This window comes from Schistocerca serialis, chromosome 1 (genome assembly GCF_023864345.2).
Source record: "Schistocerca serialis cubense isolate TAMUIC-IGC-003099 chromosome 1, iqSchSeri2.2, whole genome shotgun sequence".
Lineage (NCBI taxonomy): Eukaryota > Metazoa > Arthropoda > Insecta > Orthoptera > Acrididae > Schistocerca > Schistocerca serialis.
Genome location: NC_064638.1, coordinates 124,741,891 through 124,760,035, shown reverse-complemented (window position 1 = coordinate 124,760,035; position 18,145 = coordinate 124,741,891). Strand labels below are relative to the sequence as shown.

At 44.9% G+C, this 18,145-nt stretch overlaps 1 protein-coding gene across 1 annotated transcript; it reads left to right on the top strand.

Moving 5' to 3' along the window:
* The first annotated feature begins 9,342 nt into the window (after positions 1-9,342).
* LOC126463856 (cuticle protein 21.3-like) lies at positions 9,343-17,819 on the top strand. Its single transcript, XM_050096191.1, has 2 exons — positions 9,343-9,426; positions 16,874-17,819. Exons 1-2 carry the CDS (start codon positions 9,415-9,417, stop codon positions 17,609-17,611), a joined length of 750 nt encoding a protein of 249 aa, XP_049952148.1. The 5' UTR covers positions 9,343-9,414; the 3' UTR covers positions 17,612-17,819.
* Positions 17,820-18,145: the final 326 nt, after the last annotated feature.

Below are 18,145 nucleotides of genomic sequence, written 5' to 3'. Positions count from 1 at the left end.
AAATTTATTTCACTTCAGTCTACTTTTTCATAGTGGAGTCCATGAGGAACAGGTTTCACTTAGTGAACGATAAGAGTCTAGCTGAGGTGAAAGGAATTAGCTCGCTGTTACGTAGAAATAGAGGACGAGCAGAGAGTGCCTCTTTTGCAAGCAATATAAGTATCGATATTTTCAGCAATGTTGGCCCGTTGTCTTCTTTACTTCAACCGTTTCAGGGATATGGTCATGCTCTCCGAAGAATTAAAATTAATTTGTCATGTGAAGATTTAATTCACACCTTCTGTCATGCGGATAAAGGATATATGTTGTGAACCAGTCGAAAGTTTTACGTAAAATATGTAGAAACGATGCATTTTCTGTACATATCTGAATAAATGTTTTGCCATCGCTTGTGCAGTGCGTGACGGAAAGCGAATTATTTCGGTATTAGCCGCTTTCTAATCTGTTAGATTCGCGAACAGAGCGAAGGAAACATTACTGTTTACATTTCACCATATCCTCTCTTGTCTTATACAAATGGTTGCTATGTGACAAGTACACAAGTGAAAGCAAAACTGCTACATAGTCTATCGCGAGTACCAGATCTCCACTTGGGAAACACTGTTTTACGGGAAAAAAGCTTTTCCTTCACAGCTTCCCATTACAGCACCCCCTCCTAAGCTGATACTGCTAGTATGAGTACAGTTATGGACTAATTAACTATTTGACAAATTGTTACACAAAAGTGTACGGAGTGACTGTTGATTCTATACTAAATATATTCGCGAAATCTCTGCCACTATACTGACGAAAACTCGCTGTACGCGATACCTGAGCGCGGTTTTCGCAACCGGTTTCAATTAGCATACCATCTGTCTGGTTGGCTGTAATGATGCAACAACTTATAGAACGAAATCGATTCCGTCGCTCTGGTTTTTTTCTTTTTCTATTAAAATCGTTATGGAGAATCCCACTGCATGCAGTCTGATAGGATGAAATCTTTTTATTTAAAAAAAGAAAGACCCGTTAAGTTCATGTAATCATACAGGAAATTGTGTGCAAATTGTAGGAAGATGCACCTTCTTTGCTACAGACTTAATACGATAATGCTGTTAGGTGTTGTACCTGCAGTAGTCTCTATGAACTTTATTTATTGGTAAACAGAGGTCACATTTTTTCACTGATATGCCTTATTTTCATGCAATGAATTGTTTGAAAGAACACACTACTTCATACAAAGGCCAGCCACGACTAAAGAAGTGCAATGCTTATATTTAAAGATCTTCAAACCATTTTTTACTAAAAAGTTCTTATAAAGTGATGAAAGTCACTGTGAATGAAGACTATTCAAGCCACATTAGTTGTTATGTAGTCCTTTATTGAGAACACTTCCTGTTTCGCAACATTACAGTTGCCGAGCGATTCTAGGCGTTTCATTCCAGAACCGCGCTGCTGCTACGGTCGCAGGTTCAAATCTTGCCTCGGGCATGCATGTGTGTGATGTCCTTAGGTTAGTTAGGCTGAAGTAGTTCTAAGTCTAGGGTACTGATGACCTCAGATGTTAAGTCCCATAGTGCTTAGAGCCAGCACCGTTACACGTACATCCTCAGGTGGTGCATAGCTTCCCGTTGTCTGAGGGCGAATCATTGGAAAAATTTGGAAATTTGTGGTGAGATCTTATGGGACCAAACTGCTGAGGCCATCGGTCCCTAAGCTTACACACTACCTAACGTAACTTCCGTAACTAAAACCAACATACGCCAAGGACAACACACACACACACACACACACACACACACACACACACACCACACACACCCATGCCCGAGGGAGGACTCGAACCTTCGACGGGGAGGGAGGGGGGAAAGAAACTTTATTTTGCGAGAACACCATTTTCCAGAATCTAAGCGTATCGAATCTTAGATAATTTATTTACTCTCCATGGTGGTTCTGTATCGGTTACAAATAAAACGATCATAAATTTGATCTTATTTCAGTAAAATATTTTTTTCCGACGTTAATTGTTGCGCATCTCGTCATGTTCTCCATTATTCTTCAAGGGAATTTTATAGGTGGGCTTTAGTTAATAATGTATTTGTTTTGGAAATCGATGATCCACAGTCACAATGTCTTTGTATTATTTATTTACCTTTCGTTCTTGGTGCTACTTTCGGGACCGTAGCCGCATACTGGAGCAATCATTTTACCATCAATCAAGGAGTGAATTAACGGAATCGTAGTTGGATAGATCCCTGTTCAAACCCTTGTCTAGCTTCACATTTCCGTAGCTTCTCCTTACCAGCTTATGCGAATACCGCCTACTTGGTAGGTAATCTGATCTTAGTGAATCAATCCTTTTGGATGTGTGACCACATCGTTAATATGTAAAATTCTCTGGTGTAACTGCCACTGTTACAAATGGCCTTCCTCGGGGTGTTTTACTAGGAGAAACACCATGAGCAAGACCATTTTCCACAATGGCCGCAATGTACGAGAATTTTACACATTGACAATGCGGGCACATATCCAGAGGAATTTATTGACTCTGAGAACGGCCGCGGAATCCTACGCTTACGTAAGCTAAACCTTCAATGTAAAACCGATACAATTATTGTCTCCGAAGTATTTCTCTACTGTACGCACTGCACAGCAATATCAGTTACGTCCGCATCCTTTCGCATTTGGCGTTCTCTTCTTGTTGTTGTGGTCTTCACTCCAGAGACTGGTTTGATGCAGCTCTCCATGCTACTCTATCCTGTGCAAGTTTCTTCATCTCCGAATAAGTACTGCAACCTACAGCCTTCTGAATCTGCTTAGTGTATTCATCTCTTGGTCTCCTTCTCCTATTTTTACCCTCCAATACTAAATTGGTGATCCCTTGATGCCTCAGAACATGTCGTACAAACCGATCCTTTTTTCTAGTGAAGTTGTGCTACAGATCCCTCTTCTCCCCAATTCTATTCAGTACCTCCTCATTAATTAAGTGATTTAATCTTCAGCATTGCTCTGTAGCACCACATTTCGGAAGCTGCTATTCTCTTCTAGCCTAAACTGTTTATCGTCCATGTTTCACTTCCATACATGGCTACACTCCATACAAATACTTTCAGAAAAGACTTCCTGACACTTAAATCTGTACTCGATGTAAACAAATTTCTCTTCTTGAGAAACGCTATCCATGCCATAGCTAGTCAACATTTTATATCATCTCTACTTCGACCGTCATAAGTTATTTTGCTCCGCAAATAGCAAAACTCATCTACTACTTTAAGTGTCTCATTTCCTAGTCTAATTCCCTAATGCGCAATATTAGGATCGCACGCTAACCATGCAGCACCACCTCTTCCGAATTTGACTGTTGCCACTACACACTTTTGCATTCGCCAGACGGGCCGACGTCCATCGGATTTCCACTGGGTACAGCGTGAATCATCACTTCAAATCACTTTTTTCCAGTCATTTACACTATCTTAAGCGTCGCTTGGCATTAAATAAAGAAATTTTAGGCTTATGAGGAACTTCTAGAACGGTTTGTTCAATTGTTATAACTCCCTATGCCCAGATATTGTTCTAGTTGGGCTACTGGTAACATTTTGGTACCGTCGAGTGATTCCTTCCGCAATACAGTTTTTTACGACTACCCTCCGCGATGCTCGATGGTCCCTGTCCATCACTACAAGACAGCTCTTGTTTTAGCTGAGGTTGTTCCATCGCGTTTACAAAAAAAAAAAAAAAAGTTCAAATGGCTCTGAGCACTATGGGACTTAACATCTGAGGCCATCAGTCCCTTAGAACTTAGAACTACTTAAACCTAACTAACCTAAGGACATCACACACATCCATGCCCGAGGCAGGATTCGAACCTGCGACCGTAGCTGTCACGTGGTTCCAAACTGAAGCGCCTAGAGCCGCACGGCCACCCTAGCCGGCCATCGCGTTTACTGTTCACATCACACCACCAACTGCCGACTTGGGCATCTTTATAAGGGTTGAAATGTCCGTGATGGATTTGTTACTCAGGTGACATCCAGTGACCATCCACGTTCAGTGTTACTGAATTCTCCTGACCGAACGACTCTGTTGTTATTGCTTCTCTACTGAAAATACAGGCTGGTGCGCGTCCTTTGTGACATCCAGTGGCCAATTCCTCAATAGAAAGGGATACCCCAATACCTTTCATCGGTTAGTTTACAGTATTCATCTGCGACAATGCTATATGTTTTCTATAGGAGTCCACCTTTATGGTTGAAGCTTTCTCGGAATGATTATCTGTCTTTTTCTCAGGACTTTTCGAGATGTGTTTGAGTGAAGAAGCGCTTAGTAATTTCGGTGAAATCATGCCCACATTACTATCTTGTGGTTGTACTGAGTGGACTGTAACGTCATTGGAGCAGAATGTTCACGTAATGTTGTACTATGCAGTTGGCCTGAACATTAGATTACCACCGTCTCTACAAACAGCTAGTAAGGGCTACCGAGCGAAACATGTGTTTCGTCGCCTTGTAACAGCAGGTCCGAAAATCGAGCCCTATGTCCCATGGAGGCTATGCTTTCGGCACCTTTTAGAAATCTTATGTTAAAAAAACGAAAAAATGAGATAAAAATGAAAAAATAAAAATAAAAATAAAAATAAAACTGAGCGCCTAGTGGAACAACGATGCAGTCTCAATCTATTGCAGTGTAACCAAGATACCCTTCTTCCTTCCGCTAGTCTCTTCGCAGATGGGGATATATACTCATCTATTTATAGATGGCACGTAACGGAAAACTAATGAAAAATTAAAATGGGTCTAAGCGTTATGGGACTTAACATCTGAGGTCATCAGTCCCATAGACTTAGTACTTCTTAAACCTAACTAACCTAAGGACATCACACACATCCATGCCCGAAGCAGGATTCGAACCTGCAACCGAAGCAGCAGCGCGGTTAGTGCCTGAAGCGCCTAGAGCCGCTCGGCCACTGCGGCCGGTGGAAAAGTAATGAACAAACTACTATTTTGTGGCGTTGTTACCCGCCGAAATCCCATGTAGTGGACGATACTGATCGCACGAAATTCATTTTCTACATGCTAGATATTTCAGACCACAGTCTGGTATTGTAGTCTAGTGGTAAAGGGTGTGACAAGAAATTGACAGATCGAGGGATCGAATCCTGCCTTTAACCTAGCCTTTATCTCTCAATGAACGAAACGTGGTTTGCATTCCTAATAATTTATAGGTCCCTTTTCCCCAGTAGAACTAGGGGCACGTGAGCAGCCCAAGTGGCGTCCAAGTGAAAGACTTGCACTAGGCCGTTGAGCAATACGAAATTGTTGTTTCACTTCTTGCTGGCGATGACTCTGGAAGCGATTAGTGTAGTGAACGCAAGTGCAATTTGTAGTCAGAAAAGGACAACGGTTCACTATGGACCTACGTGAAATCACGAAACACGAAATACGGAGTACTTCAAGAAGATTCATCGGCTTTCATAGCGCTATAATCTAAGAGAATGAGCAACTTGGCGAAAGTTTCAACATAACATAAGATTATAGTTTTAACAGTTGCATATGGCATCAAAGTGTCCATTACCTCTCAAACAAACTCATTGTACCCTTCACCGGACGCTGGATAAACATCCAGACCATTGTGGAACTCGGCCAGTACTCGTACGAGCGTGTATGGAGTTACTGCATTCACTGCTGTTGTTATACGAGTTACGAGTTCGCCCAAAGTTGTTGAAAGACGAGGCATATAATTGGAGTCTCTTACCTAACCCCCAACTCCCGCCATAAAAAGAAAAAAAAATACATAGTGAGAAATTAGTCGAACTTCGAGGCAAGTTGTGCGATGAGCTGTAGGAAGTGCAGTGCCGTACTGCAGATGAACATCACACCTCATATCTTTAATTGAATTCGAGCTGTTGAGGTGGAGAATGCAAAACGCCTTTTGTTGTTACGTTATCGGAATTTCGACACACTGCGCAATGAACGTGCGAACGATCTCCACGAGGGAGACACCTGTCAACAACCACATGAACCACCAATATAAGTCTGACGCCAAGGTAAACTTTGAGTTTCGATGCGTAATTTGAATTCATCCCAAGGTCCTACATTCATGTTCAAGGTATGTTGTGATGCCGGAGGAATCTTTTTGAAAATCCCTGTTCCGAATGCTCATGGCGTCTTTGTCATTCTCTTCTATTATTTCTTTTCCAGAGATTACACAAAGGAGGCCATATGGCAACCAGATTTTTGAAATTTTTTATACTTACGCTATTTGAAGTCCAGAACTCAAATATTCATGTACCAAAGCAGTTGGAAGCAACACTCAACAATTATCGATAAAATCGGGTTTATAGTTTTCAGACCATGTTTAATAGGCGAGACTAAGGTCGCAGTTTAGGGAAATATAGTGGCTAAGTGACAGAGTGCTTGTCTGCTATGTAGGTTCTGGGTTCGATTCCTTGTGTGTGAAGCGTAAACTGCATAAAGAAGAGAAAATATCGGTAGCGGCCTAGACGGGTAATCGTTGGATCGAGTCTTGTTTCGATCAATTTTTCTCGTATTTTCGTTCAGTACGAATATCTAAGTCGTTTAAGTACAAATTTCATCAAAATATATGCTACTTAACTCGTATCTAATTGTCATAATGAAAAACAGCACATCTTACTTCTAATTACGTATCACACTAAAAAATGCAGTTTTCACTACAAATATCAATTTTTAACTTTCGACTTTTATGAAAGATGTTAATTAAGATTGTTTGCATTAAAAAACAGAAAAAGGAAATTTTTCGATCTTTACGTATTTTACGCTTCACGCAAATGTTCGTCAGTCATGCATTTTGAGTCTGCTGAGAATCAAACCAAGGATCCCTCCCCCACCCCCCACCCCCCCATGTGGCAGGCGAGCAGTCTACCACAGAAAAGCAGCACTCGAGCTGTCTGAGGCGCTTTGTCACGGTCCGCGTGGCTGCCCCCGTCGGAGGTTCGAGTCCTCCCTTGGACATATGTGTGTGTGTGTGTGTGTGTGTGTGTGTGTGTGTGTGTGTGTGTGTGTGTGTGTTGTCCGTAGCGTAAGTTAAGTTAGATTAAGTAGCTTAGATTAGTAGCATAGGGACCGATGACCTCAGCAGTTTGGTCCCATAAGACCTTACCACAAATTTCCAAAATTTCCAAAAAAGCACCCTTACATTATCTGGTTAAACATGACTGGAAGGCTTCAAAGACGATTTTCTCGAGAATATTTGGGAGTTGCATGTAACGGCTTTGGTTGATTGATAGTTAAGTGTAGGATTACATGTGCCATAAATACGAGTATAAAAAATACCAAAATCTGATGGCCTTGCGATCTCCTTGTTAGGTACCCGTTTTATCTCTTGGGTTCACAAAACAATAAAAAAATAGAAAAATACGACTGTGGTGTCATCTCCTTGTTAGGTATTCGTTTTATCTCTTGGCTTCACAAAACCATTGTTCGAATTTCTTCAGAAGCATTGGAACCCACAGAAGTAATTTCCAGGCATATAAGCTACTGGCCATTAAAACTGCTACACCACGAAGATGACGAGCTACAGACGCGAAATTTAACCGACAGGAAGAAGATGCTGTGATATGCAAATGATTAGCTTTTCAGAGCATTCACACAAGGTTGGCGCCGGTGGCGACACCTACAACCTGCTGACATGAGGAAAGTTTCCAACCGATTTCTCATACACACACAGCAGTTCACCGGAATTGCCTGGTGAAACGTTGTTGTGATGCTTCGTGTAAGGAGGAGAAAGACGTACCATGACGTTTCCGACATTGATAAAGGTCGGATTCTAGCCCATCGCGATTGCGGTTTATCGTATCGAGACATTGCTCCTCGCGTTGGTCGAGATCCAATGACTGTTAGCAGAATATGGAATCGGTGGGTTCAGGAGGGTAATACGGAACGGCGTGCTGGATACCAACAGCCTCGCATCACTAGCAGTCGAGATGACAGGCATCTTATCTGCATGGCTGTAACGGATCGTGCAGCCACGTCTCGATCCGTGAGTCAACAGATGGGGACGTTTGCAAGACAACAACCATCTGCACGAACCGACGTTTGGAGCAGCGTGAACTATCAGCTCGGAGACCATGGCTGCGGTTACCCTTGACGCTGCATCACAGACAGTAGCGCCTGCGATTGTGTACTCAACGACGAACCTGGGTTCACGAATGGCGAAACGTCATTTTTTCGGATGAATCCAGGTTCTGCTTACGGCATCATGTAGGTCGCATCCGTCTTTGGCGACATCGCGGTGAACGCATATTGGAAGCATGTATTCGTCATCGCCATACTGGCGTATCACCCGGCGTGATGATATGGGGTGCCATTGGTTACACGTCTCGGTCACCTCTTGTTCGCAATTGAGTGCACTTTCAACACTGGACGTTACATTACAGATGTTTTACGACCCGTAGCTCTACCCTTCATTCGATCCCTGCGAAACGCTACATTTCAGCAGGATAATGCACGACTGCATGTTGCAGGTCCTGTACGGGCCTTTCTGGATACAGAAAATGTTCGACTGCTGCCCTGGCAGCACATTCTCCAGATCTCCCACCAACTGAAAACGTCTGGTCAAAGGTAGCCGAGCAACTGGCTCGTCACAATACGCCAGTCACTACTCTTGATGTACTGTGGTATCGTGTTGAAGCTGCATGGGCAGCTGTACCTGTACACGCCATCCAAGCTGTGTTTGACTCAATGTCCAGGCGTATCAAGGCCGTTATTACGGCCAGAGGTGGTTGTTCTGGGTACTGATTTCTCAGGCTCTATGCAGCCAAATTGCGTGAAAATGTAATCACATGTCAGTTCTAGTATAATATATTTGTCCAATGAATACCCGTTTATCATCTGCATTTCTTCTTGGTGTAGCAATTTTAATGGCCAGTAGTGTAGAAATGTCAATGCCGTCACGTCTTGTGTGACTTCGCTTCATGAGCTACTCTTGTTAACAACATGCTTGGTGTCATTCGATGTCAGTGCAGTTATATTTGCGTTTACTAAGAGCTTTGAAAGGGCACTGGCTGCTTCAGAATTTCTCTGGCGATAATTCCATCGGATAACGGAAATAGTGAAATGGGGCGATCATCAGATTTCGGAAACGACGCTCTTGGGTCCGGTCCGGCTGGCGCCTGACCTACAGGCGCAGCCAGCGACCTTGGCCGGGACGTTCCGTCCTAGGAGGACCGGGCCAGCCAGGGACGCGGCCACAGCTGGAGGTGTGGAGGTGTGGGTGCACCCCGCCCATGGTCCGGGTGGTGGCCGCCGCGTTTCGCAGGCCGCGGTGAAAGGGTACGGCACCGGACGCCGCCCCACCAAGCCACGCCCACCGCCGGGCCTGCAGTATAAAACGGCGCGGAGCCCTCCGGGTCAGCACTCTGGTCCGTTCACTTCCAAGACAACCACAACCAACACCAACAACATGGCTTTCAAGGTACGTACGTGACCGCCACTGTGCTACAGCCGGCGTAGTCAGCTGTTTCCAGCTGCACAATTCTGTGCTCGACTGCGCTAGGACATTCATTGTTTTCCTGTAGGTTCTAATATGGAGTACCTCGATATTCCAAATACTAGGCGTGAAACAGAGAGCCCTAGTTCCAAAGAGCCTTGAAAAATTAGTCTTTCATCACGCTGTAAACCTTCTGCCTCTACCTGTCAGCGATGTATGCCACACAAGCGTATATTACCGTATGTCTTACTCATTAATGCTGAGTTCTTTTATACCTTTCCACTACAAATACACAGTGAATTGGTGTCTAAATGGTCCTTGCACATTTCCGCTGAGTTGGTTCATATCAAACGAACAGAGATTTTTCCCTTTTTTGTAAACACTCTTGATGACGAGGCTGTGGGGGTTAGGGTTTAATGCTTCGTCGACGACTCGATCATCTGAGACGGAGCTCGGAATGATAAGGCTGGGAAAAGAAAATCGGTCGTACCCTTTCAAATGAACCATGCAGGCGTTCACCATCAGCTATTTACGGACATATCGGGAAACCTAAATTAGGATGTCTGGACTTTTCAACCACCGTCCTAGCGAATACCAGTCCATTTTCTTTCTCCAGTGCTCCATCTCCCTCTGTATGGTGACCTGGGATTCATAGTTCGAATCTCATACATTGCTTTTGCTGTAAGGACCAAGCCGGCCGCTGTGAACGAGCGGTTCTAGGCGCTTCAGTCCCAAACGGCGCTGCTGCTACGGTCACAGGTTCGAATCCTACCTCGGGCATGGATGTGTGTGATTTCCTTAGGTTAGTTAGGTTTAAGTGGTTCTGACTGATGAACTCAGATGTTAAGTTTCATAGTGGTCAGAGCCATTTGAATCATTTGTAAGGACCAACACGATTTACACACTACCGTTCTACGAACGTTTCCTTAAAAGGTGAGTCGTCAGCGTTTCCTGTCACCGACGGCAACTCCCTGTGTAGAAAAGAGCACGACATCTTTCAGTTGGGTTGTCATGGAAAGGCTTCGTAACTGCAGCAAGCAAACGGGAACGGAGTATTGTGAAACTTCCCGAATTCATTGATCAGAAGTAGACTATAGTCTCTCAGAGTACCTAACAGTGTGGAAAACACGTTATTCATTGTATAGTTTTTTCTGCGTTCCGATCCCCAAAAAAAATTAGTGCTGTAGTGCCTACGTGTTAGACACTGATATCCAGCATATTTGTTCAGTTCCAGTGGCGAAACATCGTATTTGTGATAATCCGCTTGACATTAGGATTAACTGTTTTTATTCGACTGGTCCCGTTGACTGAAAGCGATAATGGAGGAACTACACAATGCAGTTACTAATAGAGTTAATAGGCTATCGCACGAGTGGTACCACTCAAATAGCTGTTGCTGCTGAGAAAACAGTATCGACTTTCTCTATAGATATACTTAGCACTGTCACTAAATGTATCAGGAATGGATTCGTGATTTTTACATATAAAAAAATGAGCATTGTTCAGCTCCCTAACTGATTATATGAAAAATGTTTTTAACAGGTTGGGCAATTAACTCCTTCGTTAGATGTTTTCCTCAGCAGTCGTTCAAAATGGGAAGAACCAAACTGTGGCCTTTACTAATGAACCATGTAGGCTTCACATAACACCTGGATAGTTTGTAAGCATGCGCCAGAAAAGACTGATCTACTAGAATATGAAATACAGGAGGTGCGTTGGTTCACTATGCGTTCTGATCCGTATTAACCAGTCCGTTAGAAGCGCTATAGGAAATCGACAGTGCAGTTTAGAAAGTTTTTAGAAGTTCGTTTTAGCTATTTTGCTAGTGATACTACCAACAACAAATAGTCAGAGGATTACTCGGTCCAGTGGTAGAACACTTTACGATTTACGATTTGCTCACCGTAACGAAAGATGGTGCATGCTTTTAGCAGATTTTCTTTCCGATGATTGAGGAGTACACGGTCAATCATGGAACAAAAATCACAATTGTCATCAGGCTGCGAATCATGTATTTCTTTGGTTCGAATGAAGAATGAGAAGCTCTGCAACAACATTCGGTCAACGGAAAAAGTTGCAGGGTAGTACAAAAGCTTAAGGAAGTTGTACTTAGATTTGAATAACTATTGAACAGAACTTAACTGTACACAGGTAGATGGTGCAGTGACAGAGACACTGCCGGCCACGGTGGCCGAGCGGTTCTAGGCGCTTCAGTCCGGAACCGCGCGACTGCTACGGTCGAAGGTTCTAATCCTGCCTCGGGCATGGATGTGTGTGATGTCCTCAGGTTAGTTAGGTTTAAGTAGTTCTAAGGGACTGATGATCTCCTATATTAAGTCCCATAGTCTACATCTACATCTACATTCTACATCTACATTTATACTCCACAAGCCACCCAACGGTGTGTGGCGGAGGGCACTTTACGTGCCACTGTCATTACCTCCCTTTCCTGTTCCAGTCGCGTATGGTTCGCGGGAAGAACGGCTGTCTGAAAGCCTCCGTGCGCGCTCTAATCGCTCTAATTTTACATTCTTGATCTCCTCGGGAGGTATAAGTAGGGGGAAGCAATATATTCGATACCTCATCCAGAAACGCACCCTCTCGAAACCTGGCGAGCAAGCTACACCGCGATGCAGAGCGCCTCTCTTGCAGAGTCTGCCACTTGAGTTTATTAAACATCTCCGTAACGCTATCACGGTTACCAAATAACCCTGTGACGAAACGCGCCGCTCTTCTTTGGATCTTCTCTATCTCCTCCGTCAAACCGATCTGGTACGGATCCCACACTGATGAGAAATACTCAAGTATAGGTCGAACGAGTGTAGTACTGAGAGTCATTTGAATCATTTGAACAGAGACACTATTTGCTCATTCGGAAGAAGAAGTTGAAATCCTACGAACCACATTTCCATTTTCCATTTACGAACTTCCAGCATGCTGTAGTAACTTGGGTCAGCAACTTCTGTTAATAAATACAATGGAAAACCAGTCGTAGTTGCGAATATTTTATTTTTCTTTCGGTGACTAGTTTCGGGCCCATATCCATTTTCAGATCAACGTAACAAAGTCGAAAATGGGATTTGCGAAGATGTCAAAGAAATATGTGATGTACAATCACAGTGCATACATATAACTATTATATTTTCCATGTTTTCTCTTATTCTATTAAGGCAAATACCGGAACAATTTCTTTGAAAAGGACACGGCTCAAGTCTTTCCCTGCACCTGTTTTGTCAGACGTTACACTCCTTCTCTGGTGACCTAGACGTCGACGAGACCCTTAATTCTTAGCCGTCCTTCTTCCTGGAACTGTTTTCTGATAGCTGTTAAGGCACAGGAACTGCATACAAGAAATTAACGCAAAGAACGGGCCTGTGTTTCTTCTTCTTCTTCTTCTCAGCGTTAATGCCGTCTAGTATCCATTCGAGATTTGACAGATTTATAGACGTCCTTTCTGCCACCGTAGTTGTTAGTAACATAATGGAGGGAATTCACGTGCGCTACCTAGCTATGTATTGTGTAAACTTGGTTCAGTGTGATCTTGTTTTTACTGCTTCTGTGGCGTATTTTCTCAGGCGGGAACGGGGGCCAGCACCGCATATTCCTAAGAGAATGTTATAACCCGCCTAAAAACCGCACTAATGCTGGTCGGTGTACCAGCCACCATCGTAAATCCGCCACGCGATTTCAGTCCAGGTCTGTCTCAACTACCTGTCCTGCAAGCTAGGGCGCTGCGTGTTACGCCATACGAGCGGGTTAGCTTAGCTGCACGTCTGTATCAAGGGCAAAATACAGTTGGGACATGAATACGCCCATGCTTCAGAATGAGAGTAGTAGATCTACTTATTACGCTATCGCTATACGGGGCAATTCTGCGGCGGCTTTAGCCGGCCGAAGTGGCCGTGCGGTTAAAGGCGCTACAGTCAGGAACCGCAAGACCTCTACGGTCGCAGGTTCGAATCCTGCCTCGGTCATGGATGTTTGTGATGTCCTTAGGTTAGTTAGGTTTAACTAGTTCTAAGTTCTAGGGGACTAATGACCTCAGCAGTTGAGTCCCATAGTGCTCAGAGCCATTTGACAATTCTGCGATATCACAAACTTCCATTGACGATGGAGTAGGGTAAATGTATATTTGAGGTAAGGGATCCTAGTCCGGAAAGTTATAAGCGAAAATCGTTCTGACACCTCTGATAGTGGAATACATTTACCAGTACTGTTGTTGCTAAGGCTGTAGGGTAGGCACCTTTGTCCGCAGCTCGTGGTCGTGCGGTAGCGTTCTCGCTTCCCACGCCCGGGTTCCCAGGTTCGATTCCCGGCGGGGTCAGGGATTTTCTCTGCCTCGTGATGACTGGGTGTTGTGTGACGTCCTTAGGTTAGTTAGGTTTAAGTAGTTCTAAGTTCTAGGGGACTGATGACCATAGATGTTAAGTCCCATAGTGCTCAGAGCCATTTTTTGGTAGGCACCTTTCAGAGGTGGTAGTGTGGACCAAAATAAGGAAAATGTAGTAAACGTGGGCTCTAAAATGCGTACCTTAAGGACTCTGAGCGCCTGTTCATCTATATACTTTGCGACACACCTCTTCTAGTGAACAAGTGCGCATAGCTCATAAGGTGTGCATTTTTGATACCATATTTGGTAAATTAAAGGTGGAGGAGGGGAGAAAGGAAAGGGAAGGAAGTACTGATATCAGCTGCATCAAGACTTGGAGTAGCAAAAGCGGCGACGAGTGAAAATGCGTGACGGACCGGCATTCGAACTCGGGAGCGCCTGCTTACGAGGCAGTTGCGTAAAGCACTGCCCTACTCGGACACAGTGTTTGTCACCATTACGCGCTCTGTCTTGGCACGCGTCTCGGCCGACCCACATTCGCACCTAGTGCCACCTACCCGCTGTCCCTGTCCAAGTCCTGCACGCTCTCTCCTTTGAGATTCCTGCAGAAGGTCGGAATTAATTGTGGTCAGCACTGAATGTGGTGGATTCGTTGCCCATCAAGGTGAATCAGCTACACGCATTCATATAAGAGACCATATTTACTAGATATTTTCCTTGCTTTGGTGCGTACTGCCTCCTCCTAAAATATGGAAACCAAATATCTTGCAATAGAGGATATTTGTTTCACAGTATCGAGATGAACAAGTAGTCACAACGCGTAAGGTACGCATTTTGGAGTCCACGTTCACTATACATTTTATTTCTTCTTACGGTCCTTAAAGCTGCAACCCTACTGTCTAAGCAACATTACGGCCACATGTACTCCATTGTCAGAACCATCATAAATAATTTAGCTTACAACTTCAGACTAGCTCTTATTGGGTCCCTTCCCTCAGATAGCTACATTGTTCTACACCATCCATTATTTTACAGCTTGGGCGTTCCACAATAACAAATGGCAACGAAGCTTTAGTATATATGCTACGACAGAAAAATAATTTAAAAATTCATTAGTTTCGCTACAATGTGGTAGCTGAGCCTGCTGTAATGTAAGGAAAATGTAGTTAAAACTGGATCCTAAGAAATGGACATGAACGAAGAGACACAGAAGTTGAGATGAAGCTTCTGACGTCTCTTTTGGACTAACGCTATGCGAGAGAGTTCGGATTGAAGGTATAAGACAACTTGATGAAAAAGAACACCGACAGAGAGGATTAGATGATAATAAAAACAATGGTATGCCCACATCAAAATGATGCCAACTGAACCACGGACATAGCAATCATGACATTTGAACCAAATTGGTAAACGGCCAATGAAAAGACAGAGGCAACAATTTTCTTAAATTCCTTTGCTTTCGGTACTGGCCAGTCCGCGCCTTGAAATGGAAGAAGAAATGGTTCAAATGGCTCTAAGCACTATGGGACTTAACATCTGAGGTCATCAGTCCTCTAGACTTAGAACTACTTAAATCTAACTAAAGTAAAGGCATCACACAGATCCATGACCGAGGCGCGAAGGCAAAACGACTGTCTGAACGCGTTAGTACGAGCTCTAATTTCCCTTATATTTGAATGGTGTTCATTGCGCGATTTGAAAATTGGTGATAATAATATATGCTCTACATCATCAAAAGATCGAATTTCAGAATTTAGTGAGCAGCCCCTGCCGTGTGTTCCACTTCACACTATGAGATTTGTAACGCTCTCGCTATGGCTAAATGTACCAGTCACGAATCTTGCCGCTCTTCTTTGGACCTTCTCAATCTCTTGAATCACACCAAACTGGTAAGGGTCCCATATAGACGATCAATACTCTAAGACTGGACGAACTAACGTATTGTAAGCAATTTCCTTTGTTGAAGGACTGCATCGCTTCAGGATTCTACCAATGAACCGCAATCTAGAGTTCGCCTTGTCTGTTACTTGTGTAATCTGATCATTCCGTTTGAGATCATTTCGAATAGTCACACCCAGGTAATTGACGGATGTTACCGTTTCCAAAGACTGGGCATTTATTTTGTACTCGTACATTAAGAGGGTTTTCGCCTTGTTATACGCAGCAGGTTACACTTACTAACATTGACAGATAACTGCCAGTCATTACATCACTCATTTATTTTCTACAAATCCTCACTGATTTGTTCGCAACTTTCGTGTGATACTACTTTCCTGTAGACTACAACATCATCGGCAAACAGTCTAATGACGCTCTCAATACCATCAACCAGATCTTTTATGTAAATCGTGGAAAGCAGTGGACCTACTGCGCTGCCCTGGGGCACACTGAGGTTACGCTTGTTTCTGTTGAAGTCACCCCATTCAGCACGACATACTGCTCTCTGTCTGTTAGAAAACTTTCTATCCAACCGCATATGTTATCGGATAGACCGTAAGCGCGCACTTTTTCGAGCAAGCGACAGAGCGGAACTGAGTCGAACGCCTTTCGAAAGTCGAGAAATATGGCATCAACCTGGGAGCCGGTATCTACAGCCTGTTGTATAGCCTATCATGCACAAAGAGGGCCAGTGTTGCCTTCACCATAATATCGTCCTCATAGACGTGCAAGTCGGCGAAGTGGCATCAGCTAAGAAGACTTGTACCAAGCGACCAGTCTACCCGACGGGCGGCCCAATCCACACAAAATTTCATTACATTTTCATCACTGATCTGGTGATTGAACACTTTCTGGCTCCATATAACCTTAAAAATCTCCGTCCATGAACCCTTCCGTCAGATGCTGAGAATTTTTCCAGGTTGTATGACCGTGGTCCATTGAACTCTTCAATCCCTGACGTGTCGTCCAAGGCTACTTTGGACGAAACGTCAGGGATTGAACAGTTCCATGGACCACGGCCATACAACCCGTAGAAATTCTCAGCAGGTGAAACATCCGGTCATCAAAGCCTTCCTTCCGTCAGATGCCTAGCTTCCCGAGAATTAGGAACTGGACATGTGAGACCGCTCGCGATGAGATCTGACGAGCCACCTGTTTCCGCAGGTCGCTCTCCTGGCAGCTCTGCTGGCCGTGGCCCACGCCGGTGGCCCAGCCGCCTACTCCACCTACACCAACACCGCCGACTTCGGCGCCGTCGGAGCGACCCTCGAGAGCACCTCCAAGGGCCTGGGCGGCCTCAACACCATCAGCCAGTTCTCCAAAGCCGTGGACAGCCCGACCTCCAGCGTGCGCATCAGCAACTCGCGCGTCAGCAACGACTTCGGCTCGCTGGGCTACGGCGCCCTGCCCGCCCCCGCCGGTCTGGCCTACGGTGCTGCCGGTGCCTCCTACGGCGCCTCCCTGCACGGTGCCGGTGCCTACGGAGTAGTCCGCGCCGCCCCCGCCATCGCCGCCGCCCCCGCCCTGGCCTACGGCGCCCGCGCTTACGCCGCCCCCGCCATCGCCGCTGCCCCCGCCATCGCCGCCGCCCCCGCCCTGGCCTACGGCGCCCGCGCCTACGCCGCCCCCGCTCTTGCCTACGGCCGCGGCCTCGCCTACGGCGGTGCCTACCGTGCCGCTGTCGCCGCCCCCGCTCTGGCCTACGGTGGTGCCTACCGTGCCGCTGTCGCAGCCCCCGCTCTGGCCTACGGTGGTGCCTACCGCGCCGCCTACGCCGCCCCCGCTCTGGCCTACGGAGCACGCGCCTACGCCGCCCCCGCCTACGCCGCTGCCCCCGCCGTCCTCGCCGCTGCCCCCGGTCATGTTACCTTCGCCGGCCTGGGCACAGCCTACCACTTCTAAATTTCCTGTCCTCCATCCTCTTCTTCACACTTTCAACCCCTCTTCTGACGTACAACCGTACACCTTTTCGCCGGTGGGCGAAAACTTCGTCACTGGCGAATATTCTATCTATCATGCTTTCCTTTTGCGAAAGTGCCGTGAAACAAACTTGTGGACCATACTGTAATTTATACATCGAATAAACAAAAACTTTTCTCGTCATAATAAATTGCTTGTTTATTTTTTTATATTTTCACCTCACAATCTCAATTTCAATTAGTAATTTTAAATTCATACATAAAAATTTCAATAAATTATTAATAATAGGTCTCAATTTTGGACATGTACAGAGCAAATATCCGGAAACTAATGTTAATAAGACAAATTCCAAGTCACCAGCAACAAAATCGTCCATTTTAAGCCATAATATATACTTCCATACCTCTATGGAGTAGTAGCTTGGTGCCCACTGCTTCGCTCGCCTTTGCACAGTAATAACGACAAAATTAATTTTATAAACATATATTAGGCTACTGATAAATTAATATAGTAAAG